The 19,578-nt window shown below is 42.1% G+C and overlaps 1 protein-coding gene across 1 annotated transcript in view; it reads right to left on the bottom strand.

Annotated features, from left to right (window-relative positions):
* LOC144699540 (dynein axonemal heavy chain 17-like) overlaps positions 1-19,153 on the bottom strand; it is a 785,608-nt gene extending 766,455 nt beyond the window's left edge. Inside the window, 2 exon segments of the mRNA XM_078570587.1 lie at positions 8,086-8,279; positions 18,785-19,153. Of these exon segments, the coding sequence (XP_078426713.1) occupies positions 8,086-8,279; positions 18,785-19,153 (563 nt within the window).
* Between the last annotated feature and the right edge of the window lie 425 nt (positions 19,154-19,578).

Genomic DNA, 19,578 nt, shown 5'->3' with positions numbered 1-19,578 from the left:
GGGTGTGGCTGATGGTACTCTTTTGAGGTACTCCAATCTAAAGAAGACCTGACTTTGGAAAAAGCCGTCCAAATTGTCAGACAATCGGAAGTCTACCAGCCAAACCGATCCATTGTGCTTGGTGAAGTTAAACCGTGGTACAGAGCAACCCCAAGAGTCCAGCTCTTAAAGCAACAAAAAGGCAAGGAGACTTCAGGGCAAGGAAAGCAATACCCAAGCAAAACACAAGATGATGGCAGGCCATGTCAGCGCTGTGGCGCCAAAAAATCTCAAAGGCGCAAGCAGTGTCTAGCAATCACTGTGCACTGCTTTCACTGCAACCACCTGGGACACTTTGGAAAGATGTGTAAGTCCAAAACTTCGATATGTGCAGTGGATCCCAAACGAATTCATGAGATAGACAAGCCACGGCAAGAAGAAGTCCAACAATACTTCTTGGGAAAAATTAAAGATCTTAGATTCAGCATTTTGGAATGCTGACATATCTGTAAATGGTCACCTCACGAATTTCAAATCGACACGGGAGCCTGTGTGACAGTCCTATTGGGTAAGGAACCGTGGCTAAAAGACCTCTGGCTACAGATAACAGACACAGCCACAGTATGGTTCTGGAGGAATCCAACCACAGGTGATAGACATGATTCTAGAGTTGCTTCGGTATGGTAACAAGCTAATCAAATTTCTGTATGTCATTCGCAATCAACCCTTTTCTCTCCTGAGCAGAGTTGCCTATGTTGCCCTCAACTTCCTCAAAATGACTGAAGATGTCAAAATAACCACTGTAGTTAACTACACTGAATTGGTGACTCCCAAGAGGTCCACCAGTGGTGATGATCTCGACTGCAACTTTAGTTCGGAATTGTCCTCATTTTTTGCAGAGGCAGTTGTTCCATCTCCCCTGCAGATGGCAGAAAATACTCTTCTTCAGTCAGACCAGACAAACCTCTGGATGAGCACCAACAACTTAAAACAGAAGATACCGGGGAGAAGGAGCAGCAGCAGAAGGTTGAGCCCGAACTTCTGAATCAAACAGGTGCTATCACAGAGCCAGGAAAAGCTACAGCAATGAAGCTGGAGCTTCAAAGGTGCAGGAGAGAAGCGACCGCCAACTCACCAAGACACCGGAAGGCACAAGTGCGCAAAAAGATATAGATAGGTTAAGTGAGTGGGCAAAGATCTGGCAAATGGACCAGAATGTGGAAAAATGTGAAATTATCCATTTTGGCAGGAAAAAGAAAAGAGAAGCATATTATCTAAATGGTGAGGTACAGAGGGATCTAGTTGACCTAGGGCATGAATCACAAAAGGCTAGAATGCAGGTGCAGCAAGTAATAATGAAAGCTAATAGAATGTTATCATTTGTTGCAAGGGGAATTGAATACAAAAGTAGAGATGTCATGCTTCAGTTGTACAGGGCATTAGTGAGACCACATTTGGAGTACTGTGTAGAGTATTGATCACCTTATTTAAGGAAGGATGTAAATGCATTGGAAGCAGTTCAGAGAAGGTTTATCAGACTAATACCTGGAATGGGTGGGTTGTCTTATGAGGGCAGGTTGGACAGACTAAACTTGTATCAGCTGGAGTTTAGAAGAGTAAGAGATGACTTGATTGAAACATTTAAGATCCTGTGGGGTCTTTAGAGGGTGGAATTGGAAAGGATGTTTCCTCTTGTGGGAGAATCTAGAACTTGGGGTCACTGTTTAAAAATAAGGGGTCGCCCATTTAAAACAGAGATGAGGCGAAATTTTTTCACTCAGAGGGTCGTGAGTCTTTGGAACTCTCTTCCTGAAAAGGTGATGGAAGCAGAGTCTGAATATTTTTAAGGCAAAGACAGATAGATTCTTGGTAAGCAAGGGGGTGATAAGTTATTGGGGATAGGTGCGATGCAGATTTCTGGTTACTATCAGATCAGCCATGATCTTATTAAATGGTGGCGCAGGCTTGAGGGGCTGATTGGCCCACCCCTGCTCCTTGTTCAAAAAAGAATCAAGAAACAGAGTACAGTATTAGAAGCCAAACTGCAGGTTGAGCCCAAGAATGAGGAACATACTGTTAGGATATAGAGATAGTTTAAGTAAGTTATATGTGTTTGGGTGTGTTAAGAATAAGATAAATCTTTCAGTTTAAGGTTAATTTATATTTTTCCTATTTGTGGGTTAAACGGTGAAACCTGGATCTAGTTTCATTTTTGAGTGGAGACAGCAGGTCTAAAGCTGTTTGCATACCTGCATTTCTAATGAGTTTTACGACTCTTGGGGAGAAGTTAAAGCAAACACAAGAGTAGAAAAAGTTGTGCTGTTGCCTAGCAACAGGGGTCCAGGGAGATAGGCCCCACTCAAAGACATACACACACAGAAAAAAAAACAGCAGTTTGAGTGCAGTTGGAAAAAGGTGCCAGGACATGAAAAGGGACAGATAGCAGGTTCCAAACTAAAGAAGAAAGACCCCAAAATCCAGGGGAGTAGAACAAGAGAAAGCCCCACGAAGACCTCCTAGTCAAAGGAAGGACAGGAACCTAGAAAATGTCCTGTTAAATGAAGTTAAGAGTGAGGAACAGAGGAAGGCTCCAAGCTTCAAGCTTAGAGGGATGAATGCTGCAGGAATCAGATTCAAAGCGATATAGGCTTGTGAGAAGGTAGAAGGTCCAAAGAGATGGCTGAAGGTCTGTAACTCTTTGCTATGGGCATGTGAAGCAGTGGTGTACTGTTGACAGCTGAGTCAGTGAGAACAGTGCGTGGAAGAAAGATTGAATGCATATGGCGTCCCAGGGAAGAGGAACATGGGAAGGAGAGTTCAAAGCCCTGGAGGTGGATCCTTGTAGAAGGCATCTGAGAGAAAGCGTTGTTTGGGAGAAGATTCCAAAGTGGGCTCTTCAAGAGTGGAGATTGGAAGCCCTCGTGTGGAAGACAGAGTTCAATTAAACCAGTTGGCTCATGGTGTAACAAGCATCGGGGGGAATTGAGGAGAGATCCATTGCATCTGTTTGGGGCGGCATCTGTCACTTGGTTTCAGAGTGTGGTGTGTCTGACGACGGGTCGTCTATTGGTTTACATAGACTATGTACTTACTGTGAACATTAGAGTATAAGATAGCTTTTGTAACTTGTGTAATAAATGTTTTATTCTTTTATTAAAAGTTCATCAGCTGATTCCTGTGACTGTTCAGTAGCCACTCTCCAAGCTTCTAAACCAAAATTAAAAGTTAGGATCTATCAAGCCGGGTTCCAACCTGGGATCAGACTTGTCCAGTAGTAACATCAGCTGGGATCATAACAATACAAACATAAGGGATGTAAACCTTCACTTCCAGGAAGAACATGGCGGATCCCACTGAAAAGGAAAACCCGAGTCCACTCTATGAATTAGCGAAGCGAATATTCCCTCTGGAAGGAGAGGGATAAGCTCATGGTATCCGACCAAGGAAGATAGATTGTTGACAAAGAAAAATACAGCACTAAGGAGTACGAAAAGCAAACCAGATGTTCACACCCAAGTATTTCAAATACCAAGTACTACAACTTAAACTCCAGACCAACAAAGTCAGCCCAAAGCCCTGTAAACTCAGGCACTTGGGGGGAGAAGGGGTAGCATGTAAATATTACTGTAAATAAATTTGGGTAAAGACTTGGTGGGGAGGTATGTTTTTAGGGTGTTCGGGACTGCAAGGGTTAATGTGAGACTGGAGAAACAATACCACACACATTATGATGTAGAAAGTCACATGGGAGAAGTGGAGTAGAGTAGTGTCTGGTAGAAGTCAACATGAAGGTAGCACCTAGTCAGGAATGTATCCTATATATATGTATATAGTTATGTGTTATTAATAAACGAGTTGTTCAACCATACAAGCTCCTAGACCTCTTTGTGAGACAATATACAACTTTACAACAATGACCTCTAGTTATTTTACCCATTCTCCAGAGGGATCAATTTCTTTTTATCTACTTTATCAAATCCTCCCAAGATTCTGACCCTGTTTCTGTTTGTAAGCTTCTTGCAGTAATTCATGGGCATTGAGAACAGCAGTTTTCACTGTATCATAGTCACCAAACTGTTCATCTGAAAGAGATGAGTACGCCTCCAAAGCTTTTCAAATAAACAAATAAACTCTGCAGAAATAGAGTCCAAGGGCAGAATTTTCCCCCCGTTGGAGGGGGGGCGGGGGGAGGGGGAGTTCGGGAGCAGGCGCGCCTCCAATCGGCGCCCCCAATTGGGGGCACACCGCCATTTTACATTGGCAGGCCAATTCAGGCCCGCCCAACGTGACGTCCTCCTGGAAGCACTATATGCTCCCTGTGCGGGCGAGGGAGGGGGATTCCCTCAGCAGAGAGTGCGCTCTTTCGCACTCATCTCCCTAAAGCTAAGTGCTGCCTCAGGGAGATCGGTGCCAAATTTAAAAATGGTAAATGTAGAGAAATAAAATTTCCCTGACATGTCCCTCACATGAGTTGGGATAAGTCCATCACTTTTAATTAAACTTTTATTACATTTTTAAAAACCTACATGAAACCTCATCCCACCCATGGATGAGGTTTCATGCTTTTTCTGAATCCCACGGGCTCCCGGCCTGACGCCAACCTTAAGGTTGGACGGGCAGGTCCATTAACTAGTTGAATTAGTTTTTAAATGGCCTCAATTGGCCTTTGACAGGTCGGCGGGCTGATTCAGCTGAGCCCCCGCCGACCTGAAAATTGAAATAACGCGGGGTGACATCAGGAGTTCCTTCCGACATCGTCCTGCGTCATTTTACGCGTCAGCGAGCAGGCCCCACCCCCCGCTTGCCGACCTCAATATCCTGCCCCAATTTTCTGAAGGCCAACACAGCTTTGTGGCAATTTTCTCAAATGACACAAAATACATTTTAACTCATTCCTCATTGAATTTAGACACAAAGCAAATATTCTTAGGCAAATCAAAACCAGGAGTTAATTCTGATTCATCCTCAACTTTACCACCCATACCCCTGCCGTACCCCCACCTTACCCCTCTGCCATTTGGGTAATCTAATCTTTTCTGTCCAGGTCAAATTTGCTCATTTCCTTTTCTCTTGCTCTTTGGAATTTTAATTCAAATTTCTGTATTTCTCTTTTTCCTCAAATTCAAGTTTTTGGTTGTCTCTTCTTCTAATTCAAGTTGCTTCATTTGTAATTGAGGTCTATCTAACTTTTCTTGAGTGTGATTGGGATCACCCTTTTCCTCCTCAAGCTTAAGTGCTGAGCCAATTTTTCAACAATTTCTGCCTGCTTTTAGCTCCTACTTTCAAGTCGAGCCTTAATTTTTCTGCCCCACTCTTCAAATTAATTTTTGTTAACTGTTGCAATGCACTAACAGACAAGTCTTCTTCTTCCAAAAACACCTGAGCACTGAAAGTAGCCAAGTTGACTTTTCACTGAATACATCAAAAGTCAACATGACATCAGGTTTGCTTAAATTCTGGAATATTCCAGTGTACCCAATTTACAATCTTTGGGTTTTATACCACATGAGTGTCTGTTGCCCCATAGAGACTGATAGCTTTTTAAACAGATGAAATTTCCATCAACCAATGAAAAGAACCCAAAAGACAATTTCTATTTTAACCAACTATAATCACCATAGATCAAATATTAATTAACAGGAAACGAATACATCAAACTAAAGAAAAGGTACTTTTGCATTAACTAACAAATGCAACCAAAATATGCCTTATAAAACCCTCTTACTGTACACCACATTTCTGCAATAATGTAACATTAAAAGGACAGTTCCAAAATCGCTCCCAGCAGAGGTTCACTTCTCCCTATCACGCCAGGTCAAAACTTCCAATGTCCTTCTACAATCTTTCCACCCCATCCAAGTTTTCACCAGCAAGGCACAACTCACCGGCTCCCCATTCCTTGAATTTCAAGAGCCCAATGTGTTTTGTTCCCTTTCTTTTGAACAGAAACCAAACTCTTAAAAGCATCCTGCCTGGTTGTTAACACAAAACAGTTCTCCCTGCTTTTCCAGAGCAATAGTTTCTTTGTTCCCACACCTCAACCACAGCTATCCTTTTTCTGTAGGATACTGTGAATGATGTTAAAACTTCCACTTGACACTTCAATGCTCTTTTTGAGTTTCTCTCATCATGGTAACCGGATCATATAGGCATTTCTCCAAACTAAGGTGTTTATCAGGACTTTACCCTTCCCCCTTTTCAGGACACTGTTTTATGTTAAGTTAAAAGGAACATTTTAAAGTATAATTGTCTTGCAAAATTCAGCGTTCATGACAACTCCTTAAAAACCTACCGTTTAACCAAGCTTTTGGTCATCTGATTTAAAATTCCCTTATTGGGCTCAGTGTCATATCTTATTTTATTATGCTCCTGTGAAACATTTTGGTATGTTTCATTGCCTTAAAGGTGCTATATAAGTTGTTGTTGTTCTCCTCAGAACTGAAGTGCCTTATCCCTAGTAAAATCCTGATAAACCTTCTCCGTACCCCTTTTTTGAAGAATGGTGCCTTCCTTACTCAGTGAGCATTTTTTCTAAATGGAACAGTATCCCAGTTGACATGATTTTGTTTACAAATAGATGGAAGTTGAATGAAAGAGGAAACGTTTGTTTTCAGAGCTAAACAGGACTAGGTAGAATGACAAATCATAGCGCAACTATAGCTACATGCCTTGATTTTCATTATAGATGCTGAAAATGTATTTTAAATTGTGATTTAGGTTTGACAAAGGTTTCCTAACTGATGCCAGAAACCTCTGAAGCTGACAGCAAGGAAAACTGTGATCGTAAAAGGACATTATTATCTAACAAAAGGAGAACTCCTGGCTAAAGTCCTACATCAACATCAAAGATTTGCCTTGTGATTTTTTTTCCTGTATTGACCTGTGCTTAGTAGAGTGTATGAAATGGATAATAATTTTTATAGCTTCAGGTAACACATGAATTTGTGTCAATTTCCACCATATGAAGAAATAAGAGTAGGCCATTTGGTCCTTCAAGCCTGTTCCGCTGCCATTCAATAAGATAATGGCTGATCTTCCACCTCAACTCCACCTTCCCGCACTATCTCTTATCCTTCATTTCTTCAAAATTCCTCAATTTCTGTCCTGAATATACTCAATGACTGAGCATCCACAACTTTCTGGAGTACAGAATTCCAAAGATTCACAACCTTTGAAATTTCTCATCTCAGACCTAAATGGCCAACCTCTGTAACCCCTAGTCCTTGGCTTCCAGCCAAGGCAAACAGTCAAACCCCTTAAAAAGTCTATATGTTGCAACAAGATCACTACATATTCTTCTAAATTCTAGAGAATGGGGCTGAGTTTATTCAATCTCTTCTCATGGGAACAATCCCCTCAGCCCAGGAATCAGTTTAGTGACACTTCATTGCATTCTCTTTAAAGGCAAGTATACCTTTCCCTAAGCAAGGAGACCAAAATTATACAAAGTACTCCAGGTTTGATCTCATCAAGGCCCTATGCAGTTGTAGTAAGACTTCTTTACTTTATACCTAATCCTTTTATAATAAAGCCAAACATATCATTTGCTTTACTAATTGCTTACAGTACCTGCATGTTAACTTTCCGTGGTTCATACGCAAGGATAGCGAAGACCTTCTGCACACCAGCATTTCCCAGTTCCTCACCATTCAAAAATTATTCTGTTTTAATATTTTTCCTTATAGAATGAACAACTTCACACTTCACTACATTAGATTTGATCTGCCATGTTCTTTCCCACTCACTTAATATGTCCATCTCTTTACAGCCTCTTTATGTCTTCACAGCTTATTTTCTCACATAACTGTATCATCAGCAAACTTTGATGCCTTACACTCAGATCCCTCGTTTAAGTCATTAATACAGATTGTAAACAGCTGAGGCCCAAGTGTTGATCAAAGCAAATCACCTTGAAACCCTCAGGTATCTTTTAGCATCAGATCAAGATAGCAAGAAGAGAGTTCAGATCAGATCATATGCTTGTGTTCCCTACATAGGGAATAATTGATGCTACAGTCAGATGAAAGAAGAAATACTTTTACACTTTTGAGAAAATATAATGGAAAAAGCAGTGGCAAATATTAGTAAGCTTTTATGCCATCATACCTGTCTGACTCTTCATCTGAATTTTCCAGATCATCTGCACTTTTTGGAAGAGCAAGAAGTGCTTTCCCTTTTAGTTGTCCACCAAATATGAACACATCATTTTTAAGTTGTTGGGCATGTTTCACTACATCTTCTGATACCACTTGAGGCCATTTAGTCATATTATCAGTGTTTGTGAAAAGTGTGCACACCACCTAGAAGACAAGAATCATCTTGAGTTTTGAAGAATTTACAATCACACAAACATGAAAACTATTAAATACATTGCGCTACACTTATATAGAGCCTTTTTGTAAATGTTGTTTTATATTCTATCAGTTTATAAAAGGCATTATAGGTGACAAGTACATGAAGTTGTAATTTATACACTTAGAATTTACACTATTTTTCAGAACTAACCAATCTGCCTTCATATTTACAAATATAGATTGAATTTCATAATTTCAGTTATTAACTCAGGTACTTCACAATGGAGAGCAACAATGTGTTATTCTCAAAAAAATTTATGCTAGGCAATACATAGATAAAGAATAAGTAGTAAATCATTCTCAACAATATGTTACCACAAAACTAGCATTTAATCATTCAGGAAAAGATTACCTACTTAGTAGGTACTCTGCATACTTTGAATTACAGGTATTGAAGTGGGTCACTTTTGAAAACAATTGCCTATTAAAATCATGAACAGGTAGCCTCCCTTTAGGGAGCTTTAAAAATGGCAGACAGGACCTGGATCCAGAAGTCCCGCCCCCATTTCCAGCAGATCCCATTTGTACTCCTAGGGGAAAGGGGGCGAGGCATGAAGCACACAAGCACGAATTACGAATCAGCCTGATCATCTAAGCTGAGATCCGATTTTTGCTCCAGGATCAGCCTCAACCTGCAGCATGTGTTCCACGGCTTTATAGTAGAAGCGTAAATGTTCTTGAACAGTGGAATAAGGTATGTAGAAAAGACAAGCTGTCAAGTTATTTAAATGCCTTGCCCTTTAAAATTAAAAAAAAACTGCCTGTCTGTGTCTGTGAGAGTAAAAAAAGAATTGGTTCCAGCAGTTTCAATAAATATTTGTTGACATTGCCCTGAGTGCTATCATTATAGCATTATTACTGCTTGACTGCTTCCATGCCAGTCATTATCACAATGGATGAGGTTGGGGGCTGTAAGTTCATAGTTTGATTAACAGATCCAAGACATTCTTAAAGGAATAGCTGTCTTTGATGTGGGGTTATGAATATAAGTGTTTGTTTTTATAAGGAATTAAGTGCTTGAGGAGATTTAAGTGTATTTAATGGGCTTTTTATGAATGAGAGTGTTTTTTTTTTAATAGTGAAGCCTGTAATAGGTAGTTAGAACTTTATTTTATTGAATCTCAGCATGGCTCCACATGGTCTGCCCTTGGTGGATACTGAGTGTAACAGGGCTAAGACCTCACACTATATTTTATAAAAATATATGTATCCTCATGGCTAATTTCTAAAATTTTAAAACTAGACAATGACTTTTTAAAATGGCTGAAACTGTGTCTGGCTGTGACCCTTGAAGAAAAGAAGCTATTTGGCAGTATCGTAGAAACTTGCGCCTCATTATCTCTGAAGAGGTGCTAACAACCACTGTAGGCTACAGAAACCAAATTCAAAGGCATTTATACAAAGGCCATCTACATTGCTTAAGCCAGGCCTGGCCATCCAGAGCTGATTCATCTGCTGGAACAGAGAACCCTGCAACCTCCCATTAAGACTTAATGGTTGGTACATTGGAACATTAACAATCTCAGGAACCCAGACAAAGCGGAGAGGTGGGAGTCATGTGACATGAACCCCCCCACCACCCCCCCCTCTCCCCGCCTCGTAATATTGCCTTGTGGAGCTGCAAAGCTCAGTCTGCCATCTTTCCACCTACCAAGTAGCACAGAAAAAGGACTCTTCCCAGGTTTTAATGCCTGGCCCCATCAATACTATTTCTACTGGAACTTCTGTGCCATCGCTTACAAGACGGATTCATTTCTGCATGCCAATCTTCTCGTGGAAGTCAACTCTATGGGAAAAGTAGACTATCAGCATCAGTTCAGCCTGCCAATCCATGTGATGGAATACACCATTGGATTTTTGATTCTGGACTCTGGACACATGTGAAATAATAATTCTTTTCTCTATGGTCTTTGCCTGTAAATCTTCTTTCTCTATTCTTCTTTACTGTATGAATGCACAGGGGGCTTCATAGCAGCCCCCTATCCTGCGTTTTGAGCGTGTGCAAATAAACTAACTCTGAGCTCATCCTATCTTGAGTTTGCTGGGAGGCTATTAATATAAATCGGATCACACTGAAACCAAGGGGTTGGGAAATACGCCACCGCTTATAAAGGGGAAAGCAAATCAAAAACATTTTTCTGTTTACCAGCGGGTGGTGAGAGGAGAAATCAGGGCTGTTAAAATTAAACTCCCTCTTGTCCATAACACTGGATGAGTTGGCATGGAGGGTGCAAAGGCAAAGGCTGGTGGGCATGGGTTGACACTAAGTTGGCATAGGGGCTATAAGGAGTCATTGGAATGAGCGAGGGTCATGAGTTGGCATAGAGGCCATAAGGGACCATTGGGGATGGGTGAGGGGCAGGGGTTGGCTTGATGGGGCATGGGGAGTGGATGGGGGTGAGAGCTAAAGGGCCTAATATTTAACAAAACAACTGGGATAAAGTCCAAGAGAACCAAGGTGGACCATTTAACCAGCCCATCTCAGCATCTGGCAAGCCCCTGTAGCCACCTCCGATCTGCGCCCAGAAGTGGCAGACCCAGCTGTATCACACACCTGCCCTCCCAGTACAAAAATTGCATCATTCGTGGCATTTGTTTCCCAACACGGGTGCACCGAGTCTGGAAATTTCCTAACTCAAGCTACCCACAACGATGGTAAAAATCTGAACCACTGTTTTGTGTGTGTGTGTGTCTCTCTCTCTCTCACACACACACAAAGACAGAGAGAGTGAATGTGAAAGACAGAGATAGAGACAGAGAGATTGAGTGTATAAGGCACAGATGCCTCGGCCTGGAATTTCACTCCCGAGGCACAGAGTCGGGAAATTTTCCAGTCTATTCATCCCCCTCAGGAAAATGTGCCCCAAATGGCAGGGTCTTTGTTCTGGGGGTTGGTGTGGTTGCTGGAGTCAGGCCCACGGCCCATTGACGCAGATCGGACAAAGCACAGGGTCTGATTAAAAGGTCTGTCTCGGTTCTCTGGGACTGTGTCCCGCTTTTGTTCAATATTAGATCCTCTCGCACTCACCCCTCACAGCCCACCCATTCCCCATGCCCCATCCATGTCCCTTCACCCACCCCCAATTGCTCCCCTACCATCCATGTCAACTCATGGCCCCCACCCCCTGCTCATTCTCTTGGACCCTTATAACCCCTATACCAACTTAGTGCCAACACATGGCAACCTATGCTTCCCCACCGAACACGCTTTCCCTTACACCCTCCATGCCAACTTACCCAGTATCCACTATGGGCAGGTGGGTGATAGGATGGAAGGCAGGAGAGATTAAATGGTAAAAGGATTGATGGTACAAGGTCAAAGGTTACTATCTGAAATTGTTGACCTTAAATGTTAAATCTGGAATATTCAACAATTTCAAATCATAACCTCTAGTCCCATTAGTTTCCTCTGCCTTTGCTGTTTTGGTTTCCTCTCTTGCTTTTTTTCTGCTCTTTCTTTTTGCTTCTGGGTGGCATCTGAGCATGTCTCTGCTATTCACACCTACTCTAGACACATAATCTATTTCTTTACTGGTCCTATTTCCACTCCCTTTAATCTTGCACCATTAGCCCTATTTCATTTAATCTCTTCTACCTTGCATCCTATCACAGACTTCTTTTGATTTGATTTCCACCCTCCCCCTCTTTCACTTGTTTAAAACCTATTACATCTCCTACTTTGCCTAGTTCTAATGGGAGATCATCGACCTGACATGTTAAGTCTGTTTCATATCACCCGCAAATTTTGAAATTGTGCCCTGTACACCAAGGTCTAGGTCATTAATATATAGGAAGAGCAAGGGTCCCAATACTGACCCCCCTTGGGAACTCTGGTACAAATTTTCCTCCAGCCCAAAAAAACTATTAACCACTACTTTTTCCAGTCACTCAGCCAATTTTGTATCCACGTTGCTACTGTCCTTTTATTCCCCGAGCTATATTTTTGCTCACAAGTCTGTTGTGCGGCACTGTATAAAATACCTTTTGGAAGTCCATGTACATCACATCAACAGCAATGCCCTCATCAACCCTCTCTCTTACCTCTTCAAAAACCTCCAGCAAGTTAGTTAAACATGATTTTACCAAATCAATGCTGGCTTTCTTTAACTAACCCACATTTTTAAAAATTCTTTAATGAGATGTGGGTGTCTCTGGCAAGGCCAGCATTCGTTGCCCATCCCTAATTGCCCTTGACCAGAGTAGCTTGCTAGGCCATGGCAGAGGGCAGTTAAGAGTCAACCACATTGCTGTGAGTCTGCAGTCACATGTAGGCCAGGCAGAGTACATTTCAGTTTCTCTCAGTCAGCAACTGTCTCAAAAAAAAGAAAGTTTGTGTCGCATGCACTCCCCCGCACCCCTCACCACCTCCCGCTCAACTCCCGACCCTCACCTTGGGTCATGCAAATAGCAGATTTCACCACAAGTTAGTCAAACACAATGTGTTCTTAACAAATTCATGCTGGCTCTCCTTTTATTAGTCCATACATGCCCAAGTGTTTTTTAATTTTCTGCCAGATTATTGTTTCTAAAAGTTTCACCACCGACACTGAACTGACTGGCCTGTAATTGCCAGGATTTATTCTTCTCCCCTTTTTGAACAAGGGTGTAACATTTGCAATCCTCCAATTCCTCTGGCACTGCCCATGTAGCTAAGGAGAATCGGAAGATTGTGGCCGGCACCTCTGCAATTCTACCCTTATGTGGAAATGTAGGATGCACCCCTTCCAGATTGGGTGATTTATCCATTACTGCTCTGCTTTGTAGGAATTCCCCTTTATCTATTTTCATATCATTCAGTATCCCAACAACTGCAACTTCCTACAGTAGTTTGGCAAAGTTCTCTTTCCTGGTAAACGCCAATGCAAAGTACTCATTCTTCTTCCAACATTAGATGTTAATGTGGGTCTTAATCAGCCTCACTGCTCCTCTGTGAATATGCCCATGGTGTTAAATTGTGCCGCATTTCATGCAGGTGGTGGGCATTACCTGGGGATTCATTTCTGCCTATAGATTTAGACTGAAATAGCGGTTGTTGGGTTTGGCAGGTGCATGCTTCTAATGTGTAACACTGTAAATAAATGCTGACAAAGGAATGTAAAGATTAGTTCCAGTTCTTTCCTCCACCAACTTCTTTCTGGAACATAACATGGTAGCAGAGGACGGTTGCCTAAAGGTGACAGTTGGAAACTGAGAAAAATTTTCAGACAGAAAACTGCAATCCTAGCAGCCTTCTGGAAAATGGCAAAAGTGTAAATTGTCGGGTATGATTACCTTCCAATGTTTCCAGGGTATAAAACATAATACCAGTGGAAGAATGAAGTGGATATGTAGACACGGGTTAGGGCCCTACCAACAAGGTATGGACTTGGCATTGTTGCACCTTACAAGATGTAAAATCTGAAGTAATTTGTGAGATAGATGTGCATCAGTCAGATAGTGATGAATTTTGGACCTTCTATTACAGTTCTTGAAATCTGCAAGGAAGATTATGGCCTGGATCTTCCGAGGAGCGGCAATCATCATCGGATTGCTGCTCTGCTTGTACCTTCCCCTGTCTCAACGCAATTCTTGTCAGGTCATCCGAGCCCAGCTGTACCAAAAATGCAGAAGGCTGCATTCCTCCAATGCAACTGTACAGTCTCATGGCATCAAGTCAAATATGGGCAAGGAAACCTGCTGATTACCACATACCACCTTTCCTCAGCTGATGAATCAGTGCTCCTCCATGTTGAACACCACTTGGAGGAAGTACTGAGGGTGGCAAGGGCACAGGATGTACTCTGGGTGGGGACTTCAATGTCCATCACCAAAATAGCTCTGTAGTACCACCACTGACGGAGCTGGCCAAGTCCTAAATGACATGGCTGCTAGACTGGGTCTGCAGTGGGTGGTGCGGGAACCAACAAGAGGGAAAAACATACTTCATCTCATCCTCAGCAGCAGAACTGTACTCGAACAAAATCTGTAACCTCATAGCCCAGCATATCCCCCACTCTACCATTACCATCAAGCCAGGGGATCAACCCTGGTTCAGCGAAGAGTGCAGAAGGGCATGCCAGGAGCAGCACCAGGCATACCTAAAAATGAGATGTCAACATGGTGAAGTCATAACACAGGACTACTTGTGTATCAAACAGCATAAGCAGTAAGTGATAGAGCTAAACGATCCCACATCAAACAGATCAGATCTAAGCTCTGCAGTCCTGCCACATCCAGTCATCAATGGCGGTGGACAATTAAACAACTCACTGGAGGAGGAGGCTCCACAAATATCCCCATCTTCAATGATGGAGGAGCCCAGCACATCAGCGCAAAAGACAAGGCTGAAGCATTTGCTACAATCTTCAGCCAGAAGTGCCGAGTGGATGATCCAACTCGGCCTCCTCCGGAGATCCCCAGCATCACAGATGCCTGTCTTCAGCCAATTTGATTAACTCCACGTGATATCAAGAAACAGCTGAACGCAGTGGATACTGCAAAGACTATGGGCCCTGACAATATTCCAGCAATAGTACTGAAGACTTGTGCTGCAGAACTTACCGTGCCCCTAACCAAGCTGTTGCAGTATAACTACAACACTGGCATGTACCCGGCTATGTGAAAAATTGCCCAGGTATGTCCTGTACACAAAAAGCAGGACAAATCCAACCCGGACAATTACCGCCCCATCAGTCTACCCTCCATCATCAGTAAAATAATGGAAGGGGTCATCAACAGTGCTATCAAGCGGCACTTTCTTAGCAATAACCTGCTCCTGACGCCCAGTTTGGGTTCCGCCAGGGCCACTCAGCTCCTGACCTCATTACAGCCTTGGTTCAAACATGGACAAAAGAACTGAACTCCCGAGGTGAGGTAAGAGTGGCTGCCCTTGACATCAAGGCTGCATTTGACCGAGTGTGGCATCAAGGAACCCTAGCAAAACTGGAGTCAATGGGAATCAGGGGGAAAATTCTCCGCTAGTTGGAGTTATACTTAGCACAAAGGTAGATGGTTGTGATCGTTGGAGGTCAGTCATCTCAGCTCCAGAACGTCACTGCAGTTCCTCAGGGTAGTGTCCACTGCCCAACCATCTTCAGCTGCTTCATCAATGACCTTCCTTACATCATAAGGTCAGAAGTGGGGATGTTCGCTGATGATTGCACAATGTTCAGCACCATTCGCGACTCTTCAGGTACTGAAGCAGTCCATATCCAAATGCAGCAAGACCTGGGCAATATCCAGGCTTGGGCTGACAAGTGACAAATAACATTCGCGCCATACAAGTGCCAGGCAATGACCATCTCCAACAAGAGAGAATCTAACCATCGTTCCTTGACGTTCAATGGCATTACCATCACTGAATCCCCCACTATCAACATCCTGGGGGTTACCATTGACCAGAAACTGAACTGGACTAACCATATAAATACTGTGGCCACAAGAGGAGATCAGAGGCTAGGAATCATGTGATGAGTAACTCACCTCCTGACTCCCCAAAGCCTGTCCACCATCTACAAGGCAGAAGTCAGGAGTGTGATGGAATAATCTCCACTTGCCTGGATGAGTGCAGCACCCACAACACTCAAGAAGCTTGACATCGTTCAGGGCAAAGCAGCCCGCTTGATTGGCACCACATCCATAAACATTCATTCCCTCCACCATCGACGCACAGTAGAAGCAGTGTGTCCATCTACAAGATGCACTGCAGGAATTCACCAAGCCTCCATCGACAGCATCTTCCAAACCCACGACCAACGCCATCTAGAAGGACAAGGGCAACAGATAGATGGGAACACCACCACCTGGAAGTTCCCCTCCAAGTCACTTACCATCCTGACTTGGAAATATATCGCCATTCCTTCACTGTTGCTGGGTCAAAATCCTGGAGTTCCCTTCCTAACTGTGAGTGTACCTACACCACATGGACTGCAGCAGTTCAAGAAGGCAGCTCACCACCACCTTCTCAAGGGCAACTAGGGGTGGGCAATAAATGGTGGCCCAGCCAGCGAAGCCCACAACCCGTGAATGAATAAAAAAACACACAGCCCTCACAAGCCTGCTTCACAGTATTCCACAGCAATATTGGAAAAAATTATATTTTTCTTTACACTAGGAATATTAAGCATCTAATCCTCCCCACTTTTGAACCAGGTCTTTGTTATCACCATGATACCATATTGCCTATTTGCACCTGCAGCTCACCAATATTTATCCTATTTGCTCAATATTTGCCTTTTAAAAATGTGCTACTTGACTCCTGTGGCTGAGCAACCTTGCGCAAATCAAGTTGCTTAAATTGTTCCCCATTTTCCAAGGTTAACCCTTTTAAAGCTATATACTGTACCCAGCTCCAGATTGTTGTTATTATGAATTCGAGATCACATTGAACAATTAAGTGGTCACTCTGCGCAAAGGTATCACAAGTTCCATCTTTTCTGTGTATTCTCTTGGTCACTTATGAATACCAGGTCAAGGTTAGCACTGCTTCTTGTGGTTTCCTTGATATTCTTGGTCACAAAATAGTCATACATTACATTTCCCAATTCTGATTTTAAAACAGTTAGGTTTTCCAAATTTATATTTGGTTAATTGAAGCTGTCCATCAAATATTTTTTTTCTCACATGCCCCTCCTATCTTCTTCATAAATCACAATGTTTTCCTTCTTATGCTGACTTGGCTGTCTGTAGAATTCCCAAAATATAGTTTAGTCCTTTTCACATTAGAGATGTCTAACCAGTTTAGTTCATTATGTACAAGATATAATATAAAATAGATAAGCTAAGCCCAGAGTATTACTTTACAGCTACTGTAAGTCCTCACTTAGAAGTTGTGGCTGCATTCCTGAAAGTCGTAACTTTACGTGAAATGACTTTAAGTGAATCATAGGTTCCCAGAGGAATCAATGTTAAAACTAGAGCTAGGTTCCTTTGGAGATTTCTTGCCCAGAAAAACCAATGTACATGTTGAAAGATTAGACAGTTAGATAGATTCTTGTTAGGCAAGGGAATCACAAAGGTTATTGGGGTTAGATGGGAATGTGGAAATCGAAACACAAAAAGATCAGGCATGATCTTATTGAATGGTGGAGCAGGCTCGAGGGGCCAAATGGTCTACTCCTGTTCCTATTTCTTATGCTCTTAAATACTCTACCGTGCATGTGCAGTATTGCAAAATCAAACAAATCACTAAATCTAAAATAAATAGTGTACGGTGAGGTACTTTAGGACCTTTCTCAGCAGGAAAAAACATTAGTTGAAATGCTGTACATTACTAAGTGCCTACATTCATAAATAAAATAACCTTTATAAAAAACTAAATTTAAAAATATAGAAATACATTATAATTGCAAATAGTGTAAATAAATGTTAAAAAAAACTCATCTACTGTAGTTTTAGATTGACCAGGCTCCATCTAGTGGCAGAAATTGGTTGGTGCCGGTAGCAGCTGAAGTCCCAGGACTATCTGCACTGACCAACTTTTCCCACTAGATTGCGCCCAGAACTTCTGTGCACTTTCAGAACAGGAGCCAGGAAAGAGGCAGCAAGTCCCCGGAGGTGGCAATGGTCATCAGAGACTTTAAAAGTACAAACAGAGGATGGAAACAGGATCCAGCAGGGGGAAGAGGAACTGAACACGAGGGCAGGAGTGGGTGCAAGGCAAAGAAAAGGCAGGAACCATGCCGGGACAGGAAGTGGAGCTAGAGCAGAGTGGAAGGGGAAGCTGAAGTCCCCAGTGGTGGCAACAGACACCGGGGACTTTAAAAGAATGGAGGGTGGGAACAGAAATCTTGGGGAAGATGAACTTCAGGGCTGAGGGCAAAAGCAGAAGCACTGGGCAAAAGATTATGTGATCAGGTAGGTCACAGAACAGGAAAATAGGAAGCCTGTGGCAAACAACGTTAAAAGGAAACGTTAAATGAATATATTGATGCTATTAGCAACGTTAACGTTAACAACATTAAGTAAGTCAATGGGACTTACAGCACCCTAGATTGTAGGGCCAGAAAATATGACTGATAATTGGTGGAAGGTAAATTTAAAACAGTACTCAAAGACCAATAAAATATTTTTAAAAGTTGGATGGTATAATACAGGCAAAAGCATTGTAGCAGTTCAAAATATCATTGGATCTTAAGACAGCACAGTTTAAGATACTTGTAGAATAAACTTCAATTATCTGAAAGAAAAGCAAAATACTGTGGATGTTGGAAATCCAATACAATTCAGAAAATGCTGGAAATACTCAGAAGGTCGGGTAGCTTCTGTGGAGAGAGAAACAGCATTAGCATTTCGGGTCATGACCCTTAAGGGTTATCGACTCAAAACATTAACTCTGTTTCTCTTTCCACAGATGCTGTCAGACCTGCTGAGTACTTGCATCATTTTATGTTTTTATTTTCAATTATCTGTATGTCCTTTACTCATCCTTAACTTCTCTTACATATATACTGGTCATTTTTACTCTCACTCACCTCTTCAAGCACTGCTAATAATTGTTCAACCGGCGAATTGCTAATATCACCAATTAATAGTGCCTCTTTAATGTTGTCATTAGTGATACGCACCATCTTCTTTTTCACAAAATAAATTCCCTTAGTTTTAATTGAGGCAGGAAATCCCAAACTTGCAGTTAGGAGTCCTGCATTGTTGATATAGATTACCAGAATCATTATGTCTTCTGAACTGAAGAAGTCCATCAGCAGATGTGTGTTTTCTTCTGTCCCAGAAAACTTTGCCCATTTATCTGGTTTAACACTGAAAAACATCAGGGTTAAGCTCTGCAAAAAGGCCATTCGTGGGTCATCCTCTTTTTCATGAGGTGTTTCCTCCTCTTGTTCCATTGTCCACCTCAAGGCTGTTTCACCAAATTAGAAAAGGTTGTCTTGAAATTGAGTATTTCCTACTTTCCTACAAAAAATGGCACAGTATAAAATAAATAAGGCATTAAAAATGTTATATCTGCAATAAAACTGTAGTCTTCTTGTCTACAATACCTTATTTGCTATTATCACATTTCTGTCATTGTGTCGATGTTTTTCCCATTATAAAATCCTCCTTCCATATTTATAAATTGAACTGATATGTATAAATTACGTAATACTATAATTATAGTTTCACCAAGTCACTGCCACATCTTAGTTTTGCATTGAAGGATACATCACAGAAGGAAATTATTTGCCCATCGTGCTTGTGCCAACTCGTTGAAAAAGTCAGTCATAGAGTTATTACAGTACAGCAGGAGCCATTCAGCCCATTGAATCCATGC

Source organism: Cetorhinus maximus, chromosome 24, assembly GCF_964194155.1.
Source record: "Cetorhinus maximus chromosome 24, sCetMax3.hap1.1, whole genome shotgun sequence".
Classification (NCBI taxonomy): Eukaryota; Metazoa; Chordata; class Chondrichthyes; order Lamniformes; family Cetorhinidae; genus Cetorhinus; species Cetorhinus maximus.
This window is presented reverse-complemented; position numbering and strand designations above follow the sequence as displayed.